Raw genomic sequence first — 17,159 nt, 5'->3', positions numbered from 1 at the left:
GTGATCATTTTTGATCAAAAAATGATGTTCTGCATGACAGCTCCCAGAGGCGTGGGTGGTGAGAGGGGATTGCCCTGCAGCCCTGAGCACACGCTTCACCATTCTCTGCTTCAGCAAACTCAGTTTCTGCCCTGAACATGTGGCCTGGGATGTGGATGGAGTTGTCCTTTCTGAAACCATGCTGGGGAGACCATGGCCCCATCCTGATCCAGTGCTGCACTGACAGTGACTCTGATGCTGCCCAAACCTGGTCTACAGCAGTGGAGAGGTGCCTGCTTGGAGTTTCTCTGGAAGCTTCAGAAAGGGTAGATTCTGAGGGCTGTTTGATCACAAGTGTAACATGCTGCAGCCTCTGAGGGTTCTGAGCAGTATCATTCCCTGTAGCTAAACTGTCCTTGAAAGAAGTTTCTTTAACCTTTCCCTTCCCAGCCTGGCAGTGGCTGAGCCCCCACAGCATCCCAGGGTTATCTGTTCCAGTGCTCAACCAGCTGTACAGCTAGGCATCAGGGAGAACATTCAAACTCTAATCTCCCTCAGTGCAATTTAAACCTATTATTTCTTGTTTTATCCCCAGTGGACTTGGAGAATAGCTATTATATTTCTTTTTGCTGCAACCTTTTGCATATTTGAAGGCTGTTATCACGTGTCCTTTCAGTCTTTGCCTCTCAACACAAAGCATAATTCTCTCAGTTTTCCCTTAGAGGTCATGTTTTCTCCACCTTCAATCATTTTTGTTGCTTGGGAGAGGTTACTGTGATAGCAAGCTGGAGTTTTTGTTGTTTCTTCACCTGTTTGCCTTGGGGCATTCATAATGTTGTGAATGTCTATGCAGTGACCATTATCTTCTCTAGTCTGTGGTTATTTAGAGAGTACCCTATATTCCTGAGCCTATGTTTTATCATGAAGTATAGCTCTTAGCCTTGATAAACAATTTACCATTATGATATGATCGTGCAAACAGGGGTCCCTAAGCTTTTTATTATTATTTGCTTTTTTTTTCCTAAATGATGTGTCTGTATAACACTGTGAATGAATCAGGTGATTCACAGACATGGACTGGTATATCCTATTCATAGAGCTTCCAGGTAAACAAAGAGACGAAGGTAAACACCAAGCAAAACTCCAGTTTAGCCACAGGGAACAGTGCTGAATAGAGAGTGACAGATTTTCTGAAAAGCAGAGATTTTGGGGCAATCTGGAGGAGTGTTTGCAGAGATTATAATATCAGGATGGATGCAAAGTAAGAACAACTGGAACATTGCTGGGACGGATGGAGTGTAGCCTCACTGGGAGGCTGGGGGAGAAAAGAGGGTGGAGATGAGTCTGGGAATGGTGGTGTTTGAGTGAGATGCCTTTCTCAGGAAAAAGGAGTTGGCTGTAGAGGAGATGTGGGAGGGAAGGGAGAACAGCATTCCTCCTTGCAGGGTTTCCAAAAGCAACATTTTCAAGCTGTCTTGCTGCTCTTTGGTTAACATCAGATTAATTTTATCCTGATTTTCTGGTCACTGTGGTTGACTTTCCTGCTGGTGTTGTGAAAGGGCAGGTTGGCAGTGAGTGTAGTGCTGGGCTGGAGCAGGGGCTGACTGGCTCTTTGCTCAGGGCTGCCCTAATACCTTCTCAGCCTTTCCCCACAGCTCTCTGCATCCATCACTGCTGCTGCTGTTTCTTCCATGCTGGGAACACTGTATGGGATTAGCATGGAGAACAGCTCAACTCTGTCCTTGCAGTCTGTATGGGTGCTGCTGGCTGGCAAGACCCCTACTTGGATGGAAGGAGAGCCATGGGAGAGCCTTTCAGAGTATAGATGTAACACATTCAATGCCCAACTTCTAAGAGTATTAACAACTAGACTCTTTTAATAGTTAATATTCACAGCATGTTTGTCCATAACACAGGCTGAGTTATTCACAGAAAGAGCTACTGCATCACTGTTCAGACAAACTCCAAAATATTTTATATAGTGTTTTAAGATCACAGGATGGTATGCTAGGGATTACCCCAAGCTACCCTTAACTATTATTCTGCATTTTTACTGTACAAAACTGTCTTCTTTTGTATATGTCTTTGCCCATTTCACTGTCAAATGGAAGGTAAACCTAAATCTTAAAATCTGTACTCTCTTTTTCTTTTTATTCCATTTTTTTCTTTAACCTTACCTGGAAAATACATGGGTGAAACCTGTATGAATTATTCCAAATAAAGCCATTTATCAGCATTATACATCAGAAAACTCAACCTCTTCACCTGCTTAACAGCAAAAAACATCTATCTTGCCAAGATAGATTTAAAAAGTTGAAGTCTAGGTAGTTGCTTTATTTCCAGGAGTTGCTAATGGCAGTGTATATTTTGACTCAGAGCAATAGTCACACATATAAAAGTGATTGGTGACTTCTTGATATCCATGATGTTTTTAAAGTTTGTCTCAGGCTTATGCAGTGAGTCCAGTATTCCTCAGAGTGACAACAGAGTGGCTGTGGGCTTAGAGGGAACTGGATCTTGGTAGTGACCAGCCAGAAGAGGTGGGAGTGAGAGAATGGAAGTAATAAAGAGCCATAACTGTGCTGTAGGAATTAATGTTGTCCAGATTTCTACTCCACCCCATCAAAAAAAAAAAAAGTTAATAGGAGAAACTAGGAGAAGTCCTCAACTGAAAATTATGCCTTTAATAAAATTATATCTTGTGGAAAATATGGGGATGAATTGGCTGAATGATATGTTCTAGTCCATGCTAGATTAGTGCCTACTGTCATCAGAAACATTTTGGAAAGCTGGAAATCTAGTACAGTGCACCATCGTGTGTGTTCCTTAGGACTCTTGAGAATGTGATTTATTTTGTGGCTTTTTTCAAGACCTGGAAATACAGTTGGAGGCAGTAAACTGTCCCTGGATTATTTCAAGGGTAGAATACACTTTATGTGTTGTGCTATCCCTGTGGTGCCAGGACTGCCATTGCCTTGGCAGTTCATGGGTTTTCCCCCTTTTGCAGAAATGAGGAGGGGTTGAAATGGTCATGGAGCATCAGAGTTTGGCTCTGAGGATTCTGAGGGCTGGTGTGTCTTGTAAATGGATAAGCTTGGCAGCATTGACTTCAGCTGGATAACTAAGAGTCTGAGTCCATTCCTGGGGCCTAGTGTGTGTTTGCTGAGGAATGGGAGTGCAACCATGGATCAGCTGAGGCATGGTTGCCTCTTACCTCATAGATCTTGGATGGGTTTGGGGCATGAAACTAAGGATAACATTTAGAAAGTCCTCCTAGAAAGTAAGCCACTGAAAAAAACCAACCATCTGTGGAGGGTAAAGAAGACCAAACTCTGGATCTGTTTATTGGCAAGGAAATGACCATCAGAACATTGGCTAATAGGTGCTGGATGTGCTTAGTTGACAAGTACCCAACCTCCTTGATCATGCCCTAGTCTTTAAGATATAGCCATGTCCTTCTGACCTGCCTGTGCTAGCGGGGCATCTGTGTTCCTTAAAAATGAGGAGGTTCTGTGCAAGCATGAACACCAAATGTAAAGTGCTGACAGGGCTTTGTGAGTCCCTGAGAATCATGTCCTCAGCAGGGTCTGTGCCAGCCCGGTGTATGTCTTGTGGCTGATTACAAACCTAATATTGTAGGAGATGTCCTCTTTGCTCCTTGTCATAAAGGTGTAATTTCTGCTCTTAGAGCAGATGGCAACGGAGACTTCCTTGACATAGAATGACACAATGGTTCAGGTTGGAAAGGACCTTAAAGATCAACTAGTCCAACTACCCTGCCATGGTCAGGGACACCTTCCACTAGACCATGCTGCTCAAAGCCACCCTCAACCAGTCCATCATTCACTACAGAGGCCTTTCACATCCCACTGCCTGATGAGGTGCCTTCCTTTGAAGCAACACCTTGGCTGCTTAGGGAAAGCAGTAAACCCTCAATAGCCTCTCCCACTGCTCCAATTCAAGGTAGATCTTTATGGTCTTGTCTCAAATTATTTACACCAATCTATACCAGCTGATATTTTTATAACTTTTTTTTTTAACTGTACCTTGAAATGAAAAGCTCCCCCCTTCCCACCACAGCTGGGCCAGCCAGTGGTGCAGGGTATGACCAAAGGAATGTGTGTGCCATGCAAAACCCAGTCCTCTTGGTTTTTCCTCAAAGAATTGACATTGTGAAAGAACAAAAGTCATTCAAACTGAAATTGCCTGTTTGCTTTTTGTGTTTGTAGAAATACAGTGTGCACAGTCCCAACAGAGGCATCTTGCGGCAAGAGCTGAATTTTGCCTTTGCATCTCAAAAGCTGGAAGTCACGCGGGCCTGGGGAGTAACGTTATAAAAGCCAGAACCTGCCAGAAGGAATTCACAATAAAGGGAGAGACTTATTTTTCCTCGTGACTAAAACACCTGTCACAGCTGCCGGGACTGTGCTAATTGCACAATAACTTTATTATATCCCACTTGGAAGAACAAACAATACTTGAAGCTCCAAAAATGAGCAGCCTTTAGACTAGATTAATGCAGGCAGAATGACTGCATGGAGCCAGTGTTCGCGCTGTCCTCCCAGTAGCTCTGGAGAGTAAAATGGCTTGAAGACTCCCCTCTTTGTTGCTAGTGCTTCATAATAAAGTAATTGTGCAATTAGAAGTAGATTAGTGATGGGAGATGAGCATCTTCTATGCAATGCAGGTAAAAGACTGGCTTCTCTGAATAGGTCTGAAGCCTCAATACAGCATCTCTGCTCATTTTGACTTGAGTTTCTGGTAGCCTCCTGTCTCCAGACAGGAGAAAAGGAGCATCACTAGTTGAGTGTGGCTTTTCTTCCCATGTGAATATATATAAAGGAGGTCTCGTGGAAGGTTTCACTGCGGTCCCTACCTTGTCCAACCCCAATGCAGCAAGAATTGTTGCAATATGGATTAGAGGGTCTAAAAATAAATTAAGGTACAGCTGAATATTGTGAAATATCTCTGTGTGGAAAGCAGGTCTTGGCTCTCGGATATGGATGCTCTTTCCTTTCATCGCTTCTTAGATTTCCGTGTCGTACCTGACGGATGTGTGTGCTGTTTGCAGGTCCAGTGGCAGTGATCAGCGGAGAGGAGGATTCAGCCAGTCCTCTCCACCACATCAATCATGGCATCACGACGCCCTCGTCCCTGGATGCTGGCCCAGACACAGTGGTGATCGGCATGACCCGCATTCCTGTCATCGAGAACCCCCAGTACTTCCGACAAGGTCACAACTGCCACAAGCCAGACACATGTGAGTGCCCGATCCGGCCAGAACCCCCTGCAGGGACCAAGGGATGGGTTGGGGGGATGGGGGAAGGAGGATGAGGAGGAAGAGGTTAAGAGGATGAGGAAGAAGAGAAGGAGGTTTTTGAGGAGAGTGGGTCTTGGTATGGTCCAGAAACCAAAGTGAATGTCAGGTCTCAGAAACCACAACATACATGTAGATGCTTCCAGAGATGACTTTCCACTCTCACCTTCACCTCCCTTCACCCTCCCTCCGCCACCCACCAGTCACCTTCCCCCCTTGCCTGAAAGTGCCATTCTAATCCAGGCTCTGCCTCATCAGCCCCAAGCATGAGGTCCCAGATGTGAGCAAGAGCCACCTGGGAGCATGGGGCTGGATGTGACCCCTGCTTGGCTGGGGAAAGGACCTGCCTCCCCTTCCTCCTCCAGCAGTTTCCCAGCCATGGGGCTGCCTCTTTGGCTCCCCAGTGGGCCAGGGAGAAGCTCAGGACGCATGGACATAGTTGGGGCAGATGCATGGAGATATCTTTATCTCCAGGAGTTTTAGATGCTGGATGTCTTGTTTTCATGGGCTTCTGTAAAGCTTTTGCATCTTCTCTGTATAAATCTGGGTCGTGAATTGGGTGCATTAGACTAGCAGGTGGTGATCAAGTGGTCCTCTCCAGTTTGTGTTTCTAAATTCTGAGCATAAAATAAAAGTGCTGGTTAAAAGGATGCTTTTCTGGGAGTCCTGCACCACTTCCCACACGAGTGGTGGGATGCAACCCTCCCCAGCATGCGGCTCACAGGCAGTAGTTGAGCTCTCTTGGGCCTCTTACCAGCTCTGAGATGCAAGCCGAGCAATGCAGGAGGTTTGGGTAATGTTTCTCTCCTGCTATTGCTCATCCTTTTGGTGTGTCTTGGTTCCAGGTAGAACTGGAAAAATAAAAATCTGGGGAAAAGAAAAGGGGGGAAAAATACCTCAAGTTGGGCTATCTCTGTGGCCCAGCCAGAAGCAGGGAATGCTGTGCTAAAGCCACCTCTGCTCTTCCCTTGGCTGTTGCAGACTCAAGAGTGCAGGAGACATAACCCACACCCTGGAAACAGGGAGTAGGCTGATCTCCCAACCTGCAGGAACCCATTCGGCATTAAGTGCTCAGCAGGAGCACATTGCTCCCAGCCACCACTGCTCCATCAGAGGAAAGGGAGCTGCAGCTGCTGCTCCCATGGAGGTGTCCCTGGGTCATCCTTCTGGGTCCTGCAAGGTGGTGCCCAAGCCCTTATCACCATCCTTTGCTTGCCAGAGCGATGGGATGTACCCAGTGAATGTGCTTGGCTTTCCCCTTGATTTTCATTTAAATGTGCTAAATTTGGTCTGTTTGTAGAGAGGGGAGGAGGAGGGCGGTGATTAGGCAGGAACGAGAAGCTGAATGCAGCGTGGTTTTTCTGTGCCGTTAATTATATATTTTACATTTCCTATAGCACCTCATCTCAAAATGATTTACAAACTCTGATGTCTTGGGAGGGGGGGCTCCCCTGCTTTACTTTTTTTTCCTTTCCCTCCTGTGCTCTCTCAAATCTCTTTAATCTATGTGCCGACCATTGCCAGACATGGGTGCTGTTGAGGCTGTGCGGTAGCAGAGCTTAAACCCCAAAGGATTAAGTTTTGCTCTGAGTGTTTGCCCTGTGGGGCCCCTCAGAGGTGGATGGGTTGCAGGGAAAGTTGCTCACAGCAGGTTTTGGCCTTGTAGATTCACGGGGCTGTTTGATTAGGATTTGAAGAGTTCACAGAGATGCTTGGGTGATTCTCCCACGGAAGGTGGCACAGAAGGGAATGCTCTGTGTTTCCCAGAGCTGCAAGGCAGTGGGGCTGAAACCAAACCCCACAACGATGGCACTTCCTTTGGATGCTAAGAGGAGGCAAGTGACAGCTGGATGCTGGCAGACTGAAAGCCCTAGTTTTTTTAGATTTCTTTGTCATTCACGAGGGAAAACCCAGGCCTTACTCCCTCAGACTGTTGAATTTGGTGTGTGTTCTGTATTTTAGTCCCCAAGACTTGACTTGGACAAAACTTCTGACTTCACTGGTGGCTTTGCTTGAGGCTGGAAAAGTTTCATAGTTCACCTTTTAAATTAACCATGCTTTGGGGAGCTTTTGCTGTAAGGGGTTTGTTTGATCTGATGTGCTCTATGCAACTTAAGCCTGAGCTGGAGAACATTTGTTGCTCGTGTTCTCCCCATGGTTGTCACGCCAGAGGGTTTTTCTTTCCCCCTGTGCAGAGCTTGGACAGAAACACTTCTTGATTTGCTGTCACTTGTAGAGAGAACTCCTCTGGGCTGAGGTGTGCCTCAATGCCCAACTGAGCCTGTACAAACGCAAGCTCCTGCCACCTACCTCCCACAGAGCTGCTGCCCAGCTGTGAGCAAAGGTGCTCCACAACACCCAGTATCTCTCCTTTGCACTGAGTTGTTGCTAGAGCAACATCTTCAGGAAGCATTTTCCCTCTCCATCGTGAAGCTTTTCTCCTTCCTTTCTCCTGCAAGCATCCCAGTGCTCTTGGATGTTCTATGGGCTGAGGACATGCCGATACCCGTTGCCGCACAGCAATGAGGAGAGAAAACTCTATATGCTTAATGCAGTATTAATAGTACATTGATGTGATATAGATTTCTGTCACCCTCTATACTAGCAAGCATCGCTTATCACGCAGGGATGACGGATGTTTATTCTCAGCCACTTAGCTCTGCATAATGGAATTGCAGCTGAAATATGGAGAGCAGCTCCTTGCCCGCGGAGCTGCAGCCCCTCTTGCTCTCGCTGTGCTGTGCTGTCCCATGGGACATCCTTGTTAATGTGTCCTCAAGGAGATAGAGATGTGTTCCACACTGAGAATGTGCTGTCCTCATGTAGATGGGATGAAGGGCACAGGAGTCAGTTCTCACCTCTGACTTTCTGGGATTTTTGCAGTTGTGTCTTACCATTTTTGTGCTACTGCCTGACTTAGAGGAGCAGGAGTTTTTTTTTTCCTGGATGAGGGATTCTCAAAGAGCCAAGGGAGTAACCAGCACCATCCTGTTTCCTCATGATGAAGCATGAGAAGATGCTCCCACATATTTACACTGTAACTCCATGGCATGCTGGTCAGCACTGGGGTTTGCATCCAGTCCTTGTTTCAGCTGTCCTTGGCCCGGTCTGGAGGGTTAAGCAAAGAGGTTGATGATGGGAACAGTCCAACCACAAGTCACTTTCAGAAGAGTAAGCTAAACCTGCATTTTTCTCCTGATCTCTTGCACATGGAAGAGAAACCAAGTGCATATCTGCTTGGCAGGTATCAGCAGGAGGAGCAACAGGTTGTGATGAGTTTGCACCTCTCTCTGTTTGGAAATAAACACATGAGAGGAGAAGAATGGCACTTGTGGCAAGCACTGTGGAAGAGTAAGTGATGAGAAGATAGGGTGTAGGACCACATAACATCAACCTATGGTCAGAGGTTTTGGTAATGCAAAACATGATCTGGTCTACCCTCATGTGTCCAGAAGGTGACTATTAGTTCTTCTGGGAAGACTTGGCAGTAACAGCAGCTTCTTACCTTAACTTCATCTCCCAGAGTTGAGGATTTGAATTTCCAAAATTCAGGTTTTGTAATTACAAGTAGCTGGAGGTTCCTGTGATGAAATATGGGTAATGTTTCAGAAGAAACATTTTGGAAGACTGTTTTACTTTAATAATAGTAATTAAGTAGTAATTAATTCAAAGCACAATGCATCAGATGTAGATTAGTCCTTGGATCTGATCTCTCAAGCTTTACTTGAATGCCACAGCACAGTGAGTTGTTCAGTTCCCTGTATTTCTCATCTGACAGAATAGGTCTTCTGGAGAGTGACACGAATCTGCAAAAAATATCCAAGCCTTGATGGAGAAAATGAATCTGGGTAGCAGATCCCCAAGTGCATCCCAGCAGTGGATACTCAGTTCCCACCAGCACTGCGACGCTAGACTTTTGGGGCAAATGATTTGATTTTGGGGGAGGGTTTTGCCAGACATGACTGGAGCTGGCTGTGTTTTCCAGGACTGGCACAGTCTGGGGACTGGGATGCATTCTCCACACGGGTGGAGCAGTCGTCCTTTCGTAGAGTCCTAATGAAGGTTTTTTTTCAACCTCATTTATTACAGGCTGCCCTGACATAATTATATATTCGAAGTTAGTAATTACACATATTCATGCTAATTAAGTAATTAGATATAATTACACTAACTGTAAATACATGGTAATCGGCTAAAAAGAAGTACTTCAGAAAAAAACAAGGCAAATCACACAATAAAAGCGCCATCAGCACTCTTTCACTCAGTACCCTGTCTTTATCTTGTATTTCAGTGCAGCTTAAAAGGAACATCATGGTCATTTCAAAAACCATATTTCTTAAACAAATAGATTTCCTTACCTCTGCTTTTAATAGGTCTTGAAAGCAAAAATGAGATATTTACCCTTACCACTGTTAATTTTTGTTGTTTGCCTAGTGTGTTTTGTTCATCCTGGGCCTGGGAAGCTAAAGTATAAGCAATGTTTCTATTTTTGGTCAGTTCATGTTCTCATTTTTTCCCCAAACAACAGCATAAAACTTAAGTAATAAATGCTTGTAGTTTTATTTGACTAAAAAAGAAAACTGTAACATTTGGTAGTGGAAAAGAAAACCTTTTCCTCTCCCCTTTCCCCCTCCCCCCCAGGGTAAGAAGATTTGTCAAATACTGTTGTCATGCCATATAAATGTGCAGGCCAGTGTGAAGTGACAACAGCACTCTGCTGCCCCATGCCCAGCCTGGGGCAGGCTGTACAGGTCTCAGTCCCTCCCACAGGGTTCAGTTGTTTCTCCAAACTTCTCTTTTCCTCTTATCTCCTCTAAAACAAAAGCCCCAGGCTCTTCTCCAGCAGGACCCAGTGCCCATTGCTTCTCTGCAGTAGGCACTTGTGGGCCAAGACTCTTCTGTGCTGGGGCTCACACATTCTTACAGTCTTGTCCTTCTCATTCAGCCCATGTGAGATACTTTTAAGGGTTTCAATGAGGAGCTGTGAGTAGCTGTATACTCATTTATGTGTGTTTTGCTACTCTGTTCTGTCTCTCCTCATTGGTCCTAGCAAAGTCTGTGTTTGTCACTTGGATCTGTGGAAGAGCCCTGACCTCAGTGCTCAGCTGCTAGCAGGTGACAGCATGGGGGCTCCCTGTAATGATCTACCTCAAAATTTCCCTTCCTTCTGGTTTGCTGTTGATTCTCATAGAAACTGTTCTGAGCTCCAAATGCTGATGTGAACGTCCTGCAAAAGACTGGGATGTTGAAGAAACCTTGTGGGCTCTGGCTGGCTGTTTCCAGAGCAGATGTTATAGGTATCTGGAGAAAGGTGTGAGCAACCAAAATTACTGCTTCTGTCCCCTACCAGAGCAGAACTGAGCTTCTCTTGTGCTCAGCACCACCTTCTTGTTCCTTTGCCCCCTTGTCCATGCTGCAACATCTGACTAACAGGAGAGATCCCATGGACAGTGGGACTTGATCCAACCTGCTCAGCTCTCAAATGTTTTTTCTTACCTGTGGCTATTTTCTGCTCTGTATCATTTCATCCAGCTCTGAAAGAGCAAGTGGAAGAAATATTCACATTTTCCACAAGTTCAACCTGCATTTTCAGAAGTGGAGTGCCCATCCCACCTATTGAACCTGCACCTTGAGTTGGAGCCTCATGTTCAGTGTCACCCTTCAGACCTTCCTGCAATGGTGGTGCTACGCAAATGAGTGTTTTCCAGGCTGTTATAAATGACTGAGTCCCCAAACAGGATTGCAGTCAAAGTTTAAAATTTATTATGTGAATTTAAGCAAGCAAACAGTGCTGAGTGCGCGGGGAGTCTCTGCTCTACCAACACACACCCTACAGGTCCTCGTGGGTCTTTGTCGGGACATACTCACTTCACCTCCTTGAATCTTCTTGAACTTGGGCAGGCTCATGCGTAAACACCTAAAAGCATCAGCCTAACTTTAACCCCTTCTCCTCTGGCAGACTCAGCCAGAAATCAATTCCTGTCCGGATCGAACCACAAAAATGAACCCCAAAAAGTTCCTCCAGGAACAACACAGCTTGACAAAACATGGTAAATGCTAAGCAAACAAAATGTTCTTAACAAACAAACTATATTATCAGTATCTTTGCTCCCTGCTGAGCACACCCCTCCCCGAGGCCGTGGTGGTGCCTGTGGCTCTGCCCTCACCCATCTCTAGGCCCTCTGGGCTTTTAATGCTTGACTATGTGTCATAGCAGCTTCCAATTACAAATAAGCAGTATCACAAATAATATAAGGCTTATATTAACAAAACAATATTGAGGTAGATATATAGAGATTCTAACATTGCTCCATATTGACATGAATCAGAGGACCATATTTCACACAGGTTGTCTTGAAAAGGCTAGCAAAATGCATTGCATATATCTTGCCCCTCAGCAGCTCTGCAGATATTGCCTGTGTGGTTGTACCATGAGAAAGAAACGCAGCGTGGCTCTGCCTGGCCCCTGCCTCCTTTAGGAGGAGCTGCTGTAGCCAGCAGTGCAGCCCTGCTTGTTCCAGATGTGGTGGGCACCTGACTTGGTTTGCATACAAACTGATCACCCCCTGCTGCTGTTTGGATTTTAGATCAAATCTCTGTTGCTTTAAGGTGGGTTCACTGAAGATAATGATAGCAACACCCAGGACCAAAGAGGACTGAGCAGGATCCAACCCCAGCATGGAGATGCAATGCTGGCAGCACAGCTGCAGTGCAACATGACTTACTGGGCAAGGACATTCCTGGTGATGGGGATCCAGGAGGAAGAGAAACCCTTAAATCAAGCAAAACATGGCTTTGGGCTGATAATGGTGGTCAGTCTGCAGAGAGGCTGCCCTGGTGAGGGAAATACTGCTGGATACAGACGTCGAGGAGTTGACAGGGAAGTATTTTCTCATACAAAACTCCACCTGCTCCTCTGCCTAAAATCATCTCCACTGGACTGTTTAATCCTGCTGTCTGTGGGGCCAGCAAGCAGTGTTGCCTTACCTGGGGTGATTTCAGAAGGGAAGCCCATGATTTGTGAACTGTCAAGCACTTAACAAGCCAGATGAGAAGAGGTCCTGACCTGTTTTCCTCCTGGATTGGGCATGGCTCTAGCACAGCAAGCTGCTCTTGCTGCCTGGCAGCCTCATCCCTGCATCAAATGGGTTGGACCAAACTGCTCAATACATGCACCATCTCATGGAGGATGTGCATGTACATTCTGATATTCTAGCCCTGCTCATCTCATACAGGGGCTCACACATCCTCCCACTCCTCTTGCAGCATTCCCTGGCCTACACATACACTGCTGTCCCCGTGTTTGTGGGCATGTGTTCACCCTCCACTCACCCATGCACCATGGGATGGGCATGGCATGAAGCACCTGCTGAATCAACAGTTCTTTGCTCCCCATGGCTCAGCTTCCTGAACGGTGACACCTACACACTGATCACCTCCACCTCAGAACTGCTGCTGCCAAAGCCTGGATTTCTGCTGAGCACCCTCACAGCTCTGTCTTTCCTCAGCAAAGCCAGGGATGCCATGAGGATCCTAATCGGGCAGTTTCCCTGCCAGGGATTGCCCAAAGCCAGCAAAGATGATTGCATCTCCAATTTCTATTGAGTGTTCAGAGCTTGGCAGTACAGGCATGCTTTTCACCAGTGGTCTGGCATGAGTCCAGGCTCATTGTAGCAGGGTGAGAGGAGTGGGAAAAATGGGGATAAAACAGGTTTACATTTCCTATGTTACTAGCTGTGCGCCTAGGTATTTGTGCTTCTCCCTATTCAGTTGCACTTGTAGGGTGCTTGACCCAGCCGGTGTTTTTAAACTCAAAGGAGGTGTCCACACCAGAGGGAGGAGAGCTCTGATCGCCAGCCAATGCTCCTCATACTTGTGGTTTTGTCTCTGCAGGACAAAAGGTAGCAACACAGTGCATGACCTGAGGCTATTGCAGACTCAGGCAGTCCCGGTGTCAAGGGTAGTGAAGTGGCTTCGAGAGTGTTCTCCTAATGGCTCGTCAATTGTGTGAATTTTGCCGTGGGTCACTGTAAAAATAGCTGGAGTGTGTGGGGGTAGAGTTGTGGTACTGATTCCTTTTGGCTGTCAGTTAAACATTTGCCTTACTTTTGAATGAGTTTATTCTGATTTACAATGCTTGGCTGTTGGGCAAAAATCTGGAGGCTGAGGTACCTCTGCGTTTCTGGGACAAGGGGGATCTGCCTGTGGTACCTGGCCATGGGGTATCCCTAAAGGCACAGGATGCTCTCAGAGTTCAGAAGGACATAGTGTTGTGACTTTTTAGTCTAACCAGGCTGTTTTTCAGGTTTAAAATCTGTCTCTAAGTAGTGGGTGGGGCCTCACTGTGATCCGACAGGAGATGTCTCTCTGGTTCGAAGATTTCAGGCACTCGTTGTTTGTTCATTGTCTGGTTAAACTGTGATTCCTAATTAAAAATAGCTGCTATTGTTTAGGAGTTGGAGCAGTTTTGCACGACCGCACACACTGCAGGAACATTATTAGTTGTGCTGCCCTGTGGGACAAGAAGTACAGCCCAGAATCTAGCAGAGAAGCTATACATCAGTAGCAGTTAAAAAAATAAAAACCTGTCTTGAGTGCTGCTTTTGGGCTATATGACCCAAAATACCCACTTCAGTCCTGAAAGCTGGGGAGTGACCCATGTAAATAAAAATATTCTGCCTGAAGAGTTCTTTGTGTGAAAGGAAGCTTTTGTTTTCCAGCCTCGTGTGGTGACTGACTCTGGGGAGATGGGATGGGCAGACAAGGATGGCTTGTGCCTCCCAGCAGCATGGGGCAGGAGGAACAGAGCACGATTGCTTTGTATAACAAAAATGCAGGAATTGTCATTCATGATTGCTGAACATTTCCAATCTGCCTCAGTATCCTTCTGGCTGTCCTGCTCTCATTGGTGGGTGCAGATAGGGAATGGGGTCAATGGGATGAAGGAAGATGCTGCTGCTAATGGAAGCACTACTGGTGTGCTCCTGAAGCCCTGACCTGAAGCAGCTGTCTTGTACTGTGGTTAAGTGTAAAGCACTGGCCTTTTTGAACAAGATGTGATTTACTGAAGTGAACATACCTGTTTGAGAACTCAGCAAACCCATTTCCATGTGTAGCTGATGTAAAATTTGTATGCAAGTGTCTTGAGGTGAAAAGTACATTGAATTCACAGCATGTCAGGATTGCTCTCAATGCCTGGGCTTGTCTCCCATTAAGGCAGGGTTTATTGCATAATCCATTTTTAGATTCCTGCACACTCATTCCTAAACACACTGCAAGTTACCTAATGTTGAACCCTGCTTGAATCTGTTCAAGCCCCCTCTCCCTGCCCCTCCCTGGATAGATCTGTTTAAGAGATGGGAACAAAGTGAGACTCAATGCAAGCATGAAAATTTCTGTGTGTACCACACCAAGGATCAGGCTGTCCTGCCATTTGCAGCCAAGCGTGGTCAATGCAGGATGCAGTACTCAAGTGAGGATTTACAGCTTCAAATAGACTCAGCTTTTCCTGATGTTAGTTCCAAGTTCCTATGCTGATCTTGCAGCAGTACCTGAAGTTTTCTGTCATAGCTGTGGGTCTGTAAAAATGTCACACCTTTCTTTCAGCCCTACTAACCTATTTTTCCTCAATGAATTAGAGCACTGAGTCTGAAGGTCACTATACCTACCTATTTTTATACATATATGTATCTCATATATATATGTTTGATCTATTTAAAATGTACTGGTATATAATATATGGACACCTGTTCTTATCTTATTAATACATTTTAACAGGTTTTACATCATCCTTCCCTATCCTACCACCATACCTCCTTTTTTTCCCTCTGTAAGATAAAAGGGATCTTTTTTTTTTCCCCCCCACTACAAGCTTCTCTTAAATTCAGGACAAGCAGTTTCTCTGGCTCCCATAAGTGTGACAGGAGACAAGGCAGCTAGGTCTCCTAAGTATACATGGCAAATTGCAATTAGAAGAAAACACTGGAACAAAATTACTTCAGTCCTTGCCTCCCTTCCCCCAGCCCTTCTCACCCATCCACCTCCCTCTCGTAGGATTAAGCCAAGCTAATCCTCAGATGAGCAAGATCTTTGGGAAGGCAAAGAAGCAAAGTAAAACCAAGGGAGGAGAAAGAAAAATCCTTCACACTCAACACTAATAAGGAAATTATGGGCATCCTACATTATGAATTGGATGAATATTTAATGGTTAGAAATGCAGTTGATTTATAATGCATCCATCCTGGACTGCAGGGCCTGTCGCCAGCTAATAAATAAATGACAGGCCCTTAGTATTAAAAGTATCAGTCATTTTACGTCTCTGCACTGTAATTGATGAGGAGCATTGAGCAAGGGAGATGATGGCCATCAGGTGTATACCAAAGCAAAGGACCTCATGCTTCAAGCCATACCTGAGGTCTTCACAAACCAGAAAGTTGCAGCATAATTTTCAAGTCTTCTCTCAGATGTGCCACAGCTTTTGCTCTATCAAATTGCTCACAGTCCAGAACCAAAAAAAAATCAAAAGAGCTTGGCAAAGGGCTGCATGATTTTGAAAGGTCATTTTAAGCCCAGCTTAGGACCCTTTTTAACGTCTTATGCTCTAAGACGAGTTAGTTACCCCTGGATAGCAGGAGTAGCTCCATCTGAGACCTCAAAGATTCCTTCCTACATGTGGAATGAGATAGGATGCCTTGTGTCTGAATCATGTTAGACTCCTTGTTAAGGATGGGGGAGATTGTGCAGTCTGTTCTCTTGATGGTCCCAGCTCAGACAGGGTGAGACGAGCTCAGAGTCAGGGATCGGCATGAATTCATACAAATCCCACCACAAATGTTCACACTGAGCCTGTGTTAAAAATAAATTCTGGGCAAATTCCAGAGATGGGCTGGGGTGGGACTGTTCTGTTATCATGCCAGATCCCAGCGGAGCCCAAATGTCAGGGGAACCTTACTGAGAGCACAGCAGGCAGCTGAGTATTTGAGGGATATGGTATATTTTATCCTTATCTTAAGGAGAAGTAACACAGTGTCTTGCATCTCCAGTCTTTCTTGGAAAGGGACATTTTCATTCTAGCCCATCAAGGGACTGCAAGCATCTTCATCTCGATTTTGTGGATGAGGAGAGGCAGCTGGAAAGACATCAATTTGCTCAAGGTCACACCAGGTTGCTGACAGCTAGCAGCCTGGCCCATGTTCAGCCCACTGGACCATGTTGCATGTTTATGAGTCCCCACCTGAAGTCCTTTCACAGCCAGTCTTTTGGATTCAGGGGTTTAGATGGACAAACACCTTGGAGCTCTCAGCTGTATATTATGATCCCAGAAAATGCTGATTCTGAGCTTTTCCTGCTCCTTTCCAGATAGGTGAGATCAAATGCTTCCTTTCCACCTTCATGGGGGCTATGCTACAGTCTGTGTCTGCTTTGCTTTCTTAACTACTTCTGAAGAGACCTCTCCTTGCCGATCTCATTCCACCTAAGCATTGCTGCCTGGCCTGCTTCATTGGAGTTGGTTGGGACTTCAGTGCTGTGCTCAGAGGGAGAGCAGTTATTTTTCACCTTGGCTTTAGTTCCTGGCTGAAGGAATTAAGCAGGGAGGCTGGGATGTGAGCCTAGCTGCCCAAGCAAAATGCCACTTTCTAAGATGCAGACTTTCATCTTGACCTGGAGGAAGGAAACACTTACTGCCTTATTTATTACATTTCCCATAGCAGTGTAAATACTATATCCATGATAGATATGGATCTTATGAATAATATAGAGATTTGAACTAAGTAATTCCTGTGCTTTTTTAATACAAGAGATCCTCAGCGTCAAGTAGTATTAATGATCTGTCTTGACACAGGCTCTGCGGAGGGTGATTGCA

The 17,159-nt window shown here is 45.6% G+C and overlaps 1 protein-coding gene across 1 annotated transcript in view; it reads left to right on the top strand.

The window, feature by feature from the left end:
• Window positions 1–17,159, top strand: part of NTRK3 (neurotrophic tyrosine kinase, receptor, type 3) — a gene marked incomplete at its 5' end in the record, with an annotated part of 146,451 nt that overhangs the window by 47,788 nt on the left and 81,504 nt on the right. The window contains one exon of the mRNA XM_009071812.1: window positions 5,051–5,239. Within this exon, the coding sequence (XP_009070060.1) occupies window positions 5,051–5,239 (189 nt within the window). The remainder of the gene's footprint in view (window positions 1–5,050; window positions 5,240–17,159) is intronic.

Source organism: Acanthisitta chloris, unplaced genomic scaffold (assembly GCF_000695815.1).
Source record: "Acanthisitta chloris isolate BGI_N310 unplaced genomic scaffold, ASM69581v1 scaffold15053, whole genome shotgun sequence".
NCBI classification, from domain to species: Eukaryota; Metazoa; Chordata; class Aves; order Passeriformes; family Acanthisittidae; genus Acanthisitta; species Acanthisitta chloris.
Note: the sequence above shows the minus strand (reverse complement) of the source record. Positions and strands in the feature narration are given on the sequence as shown.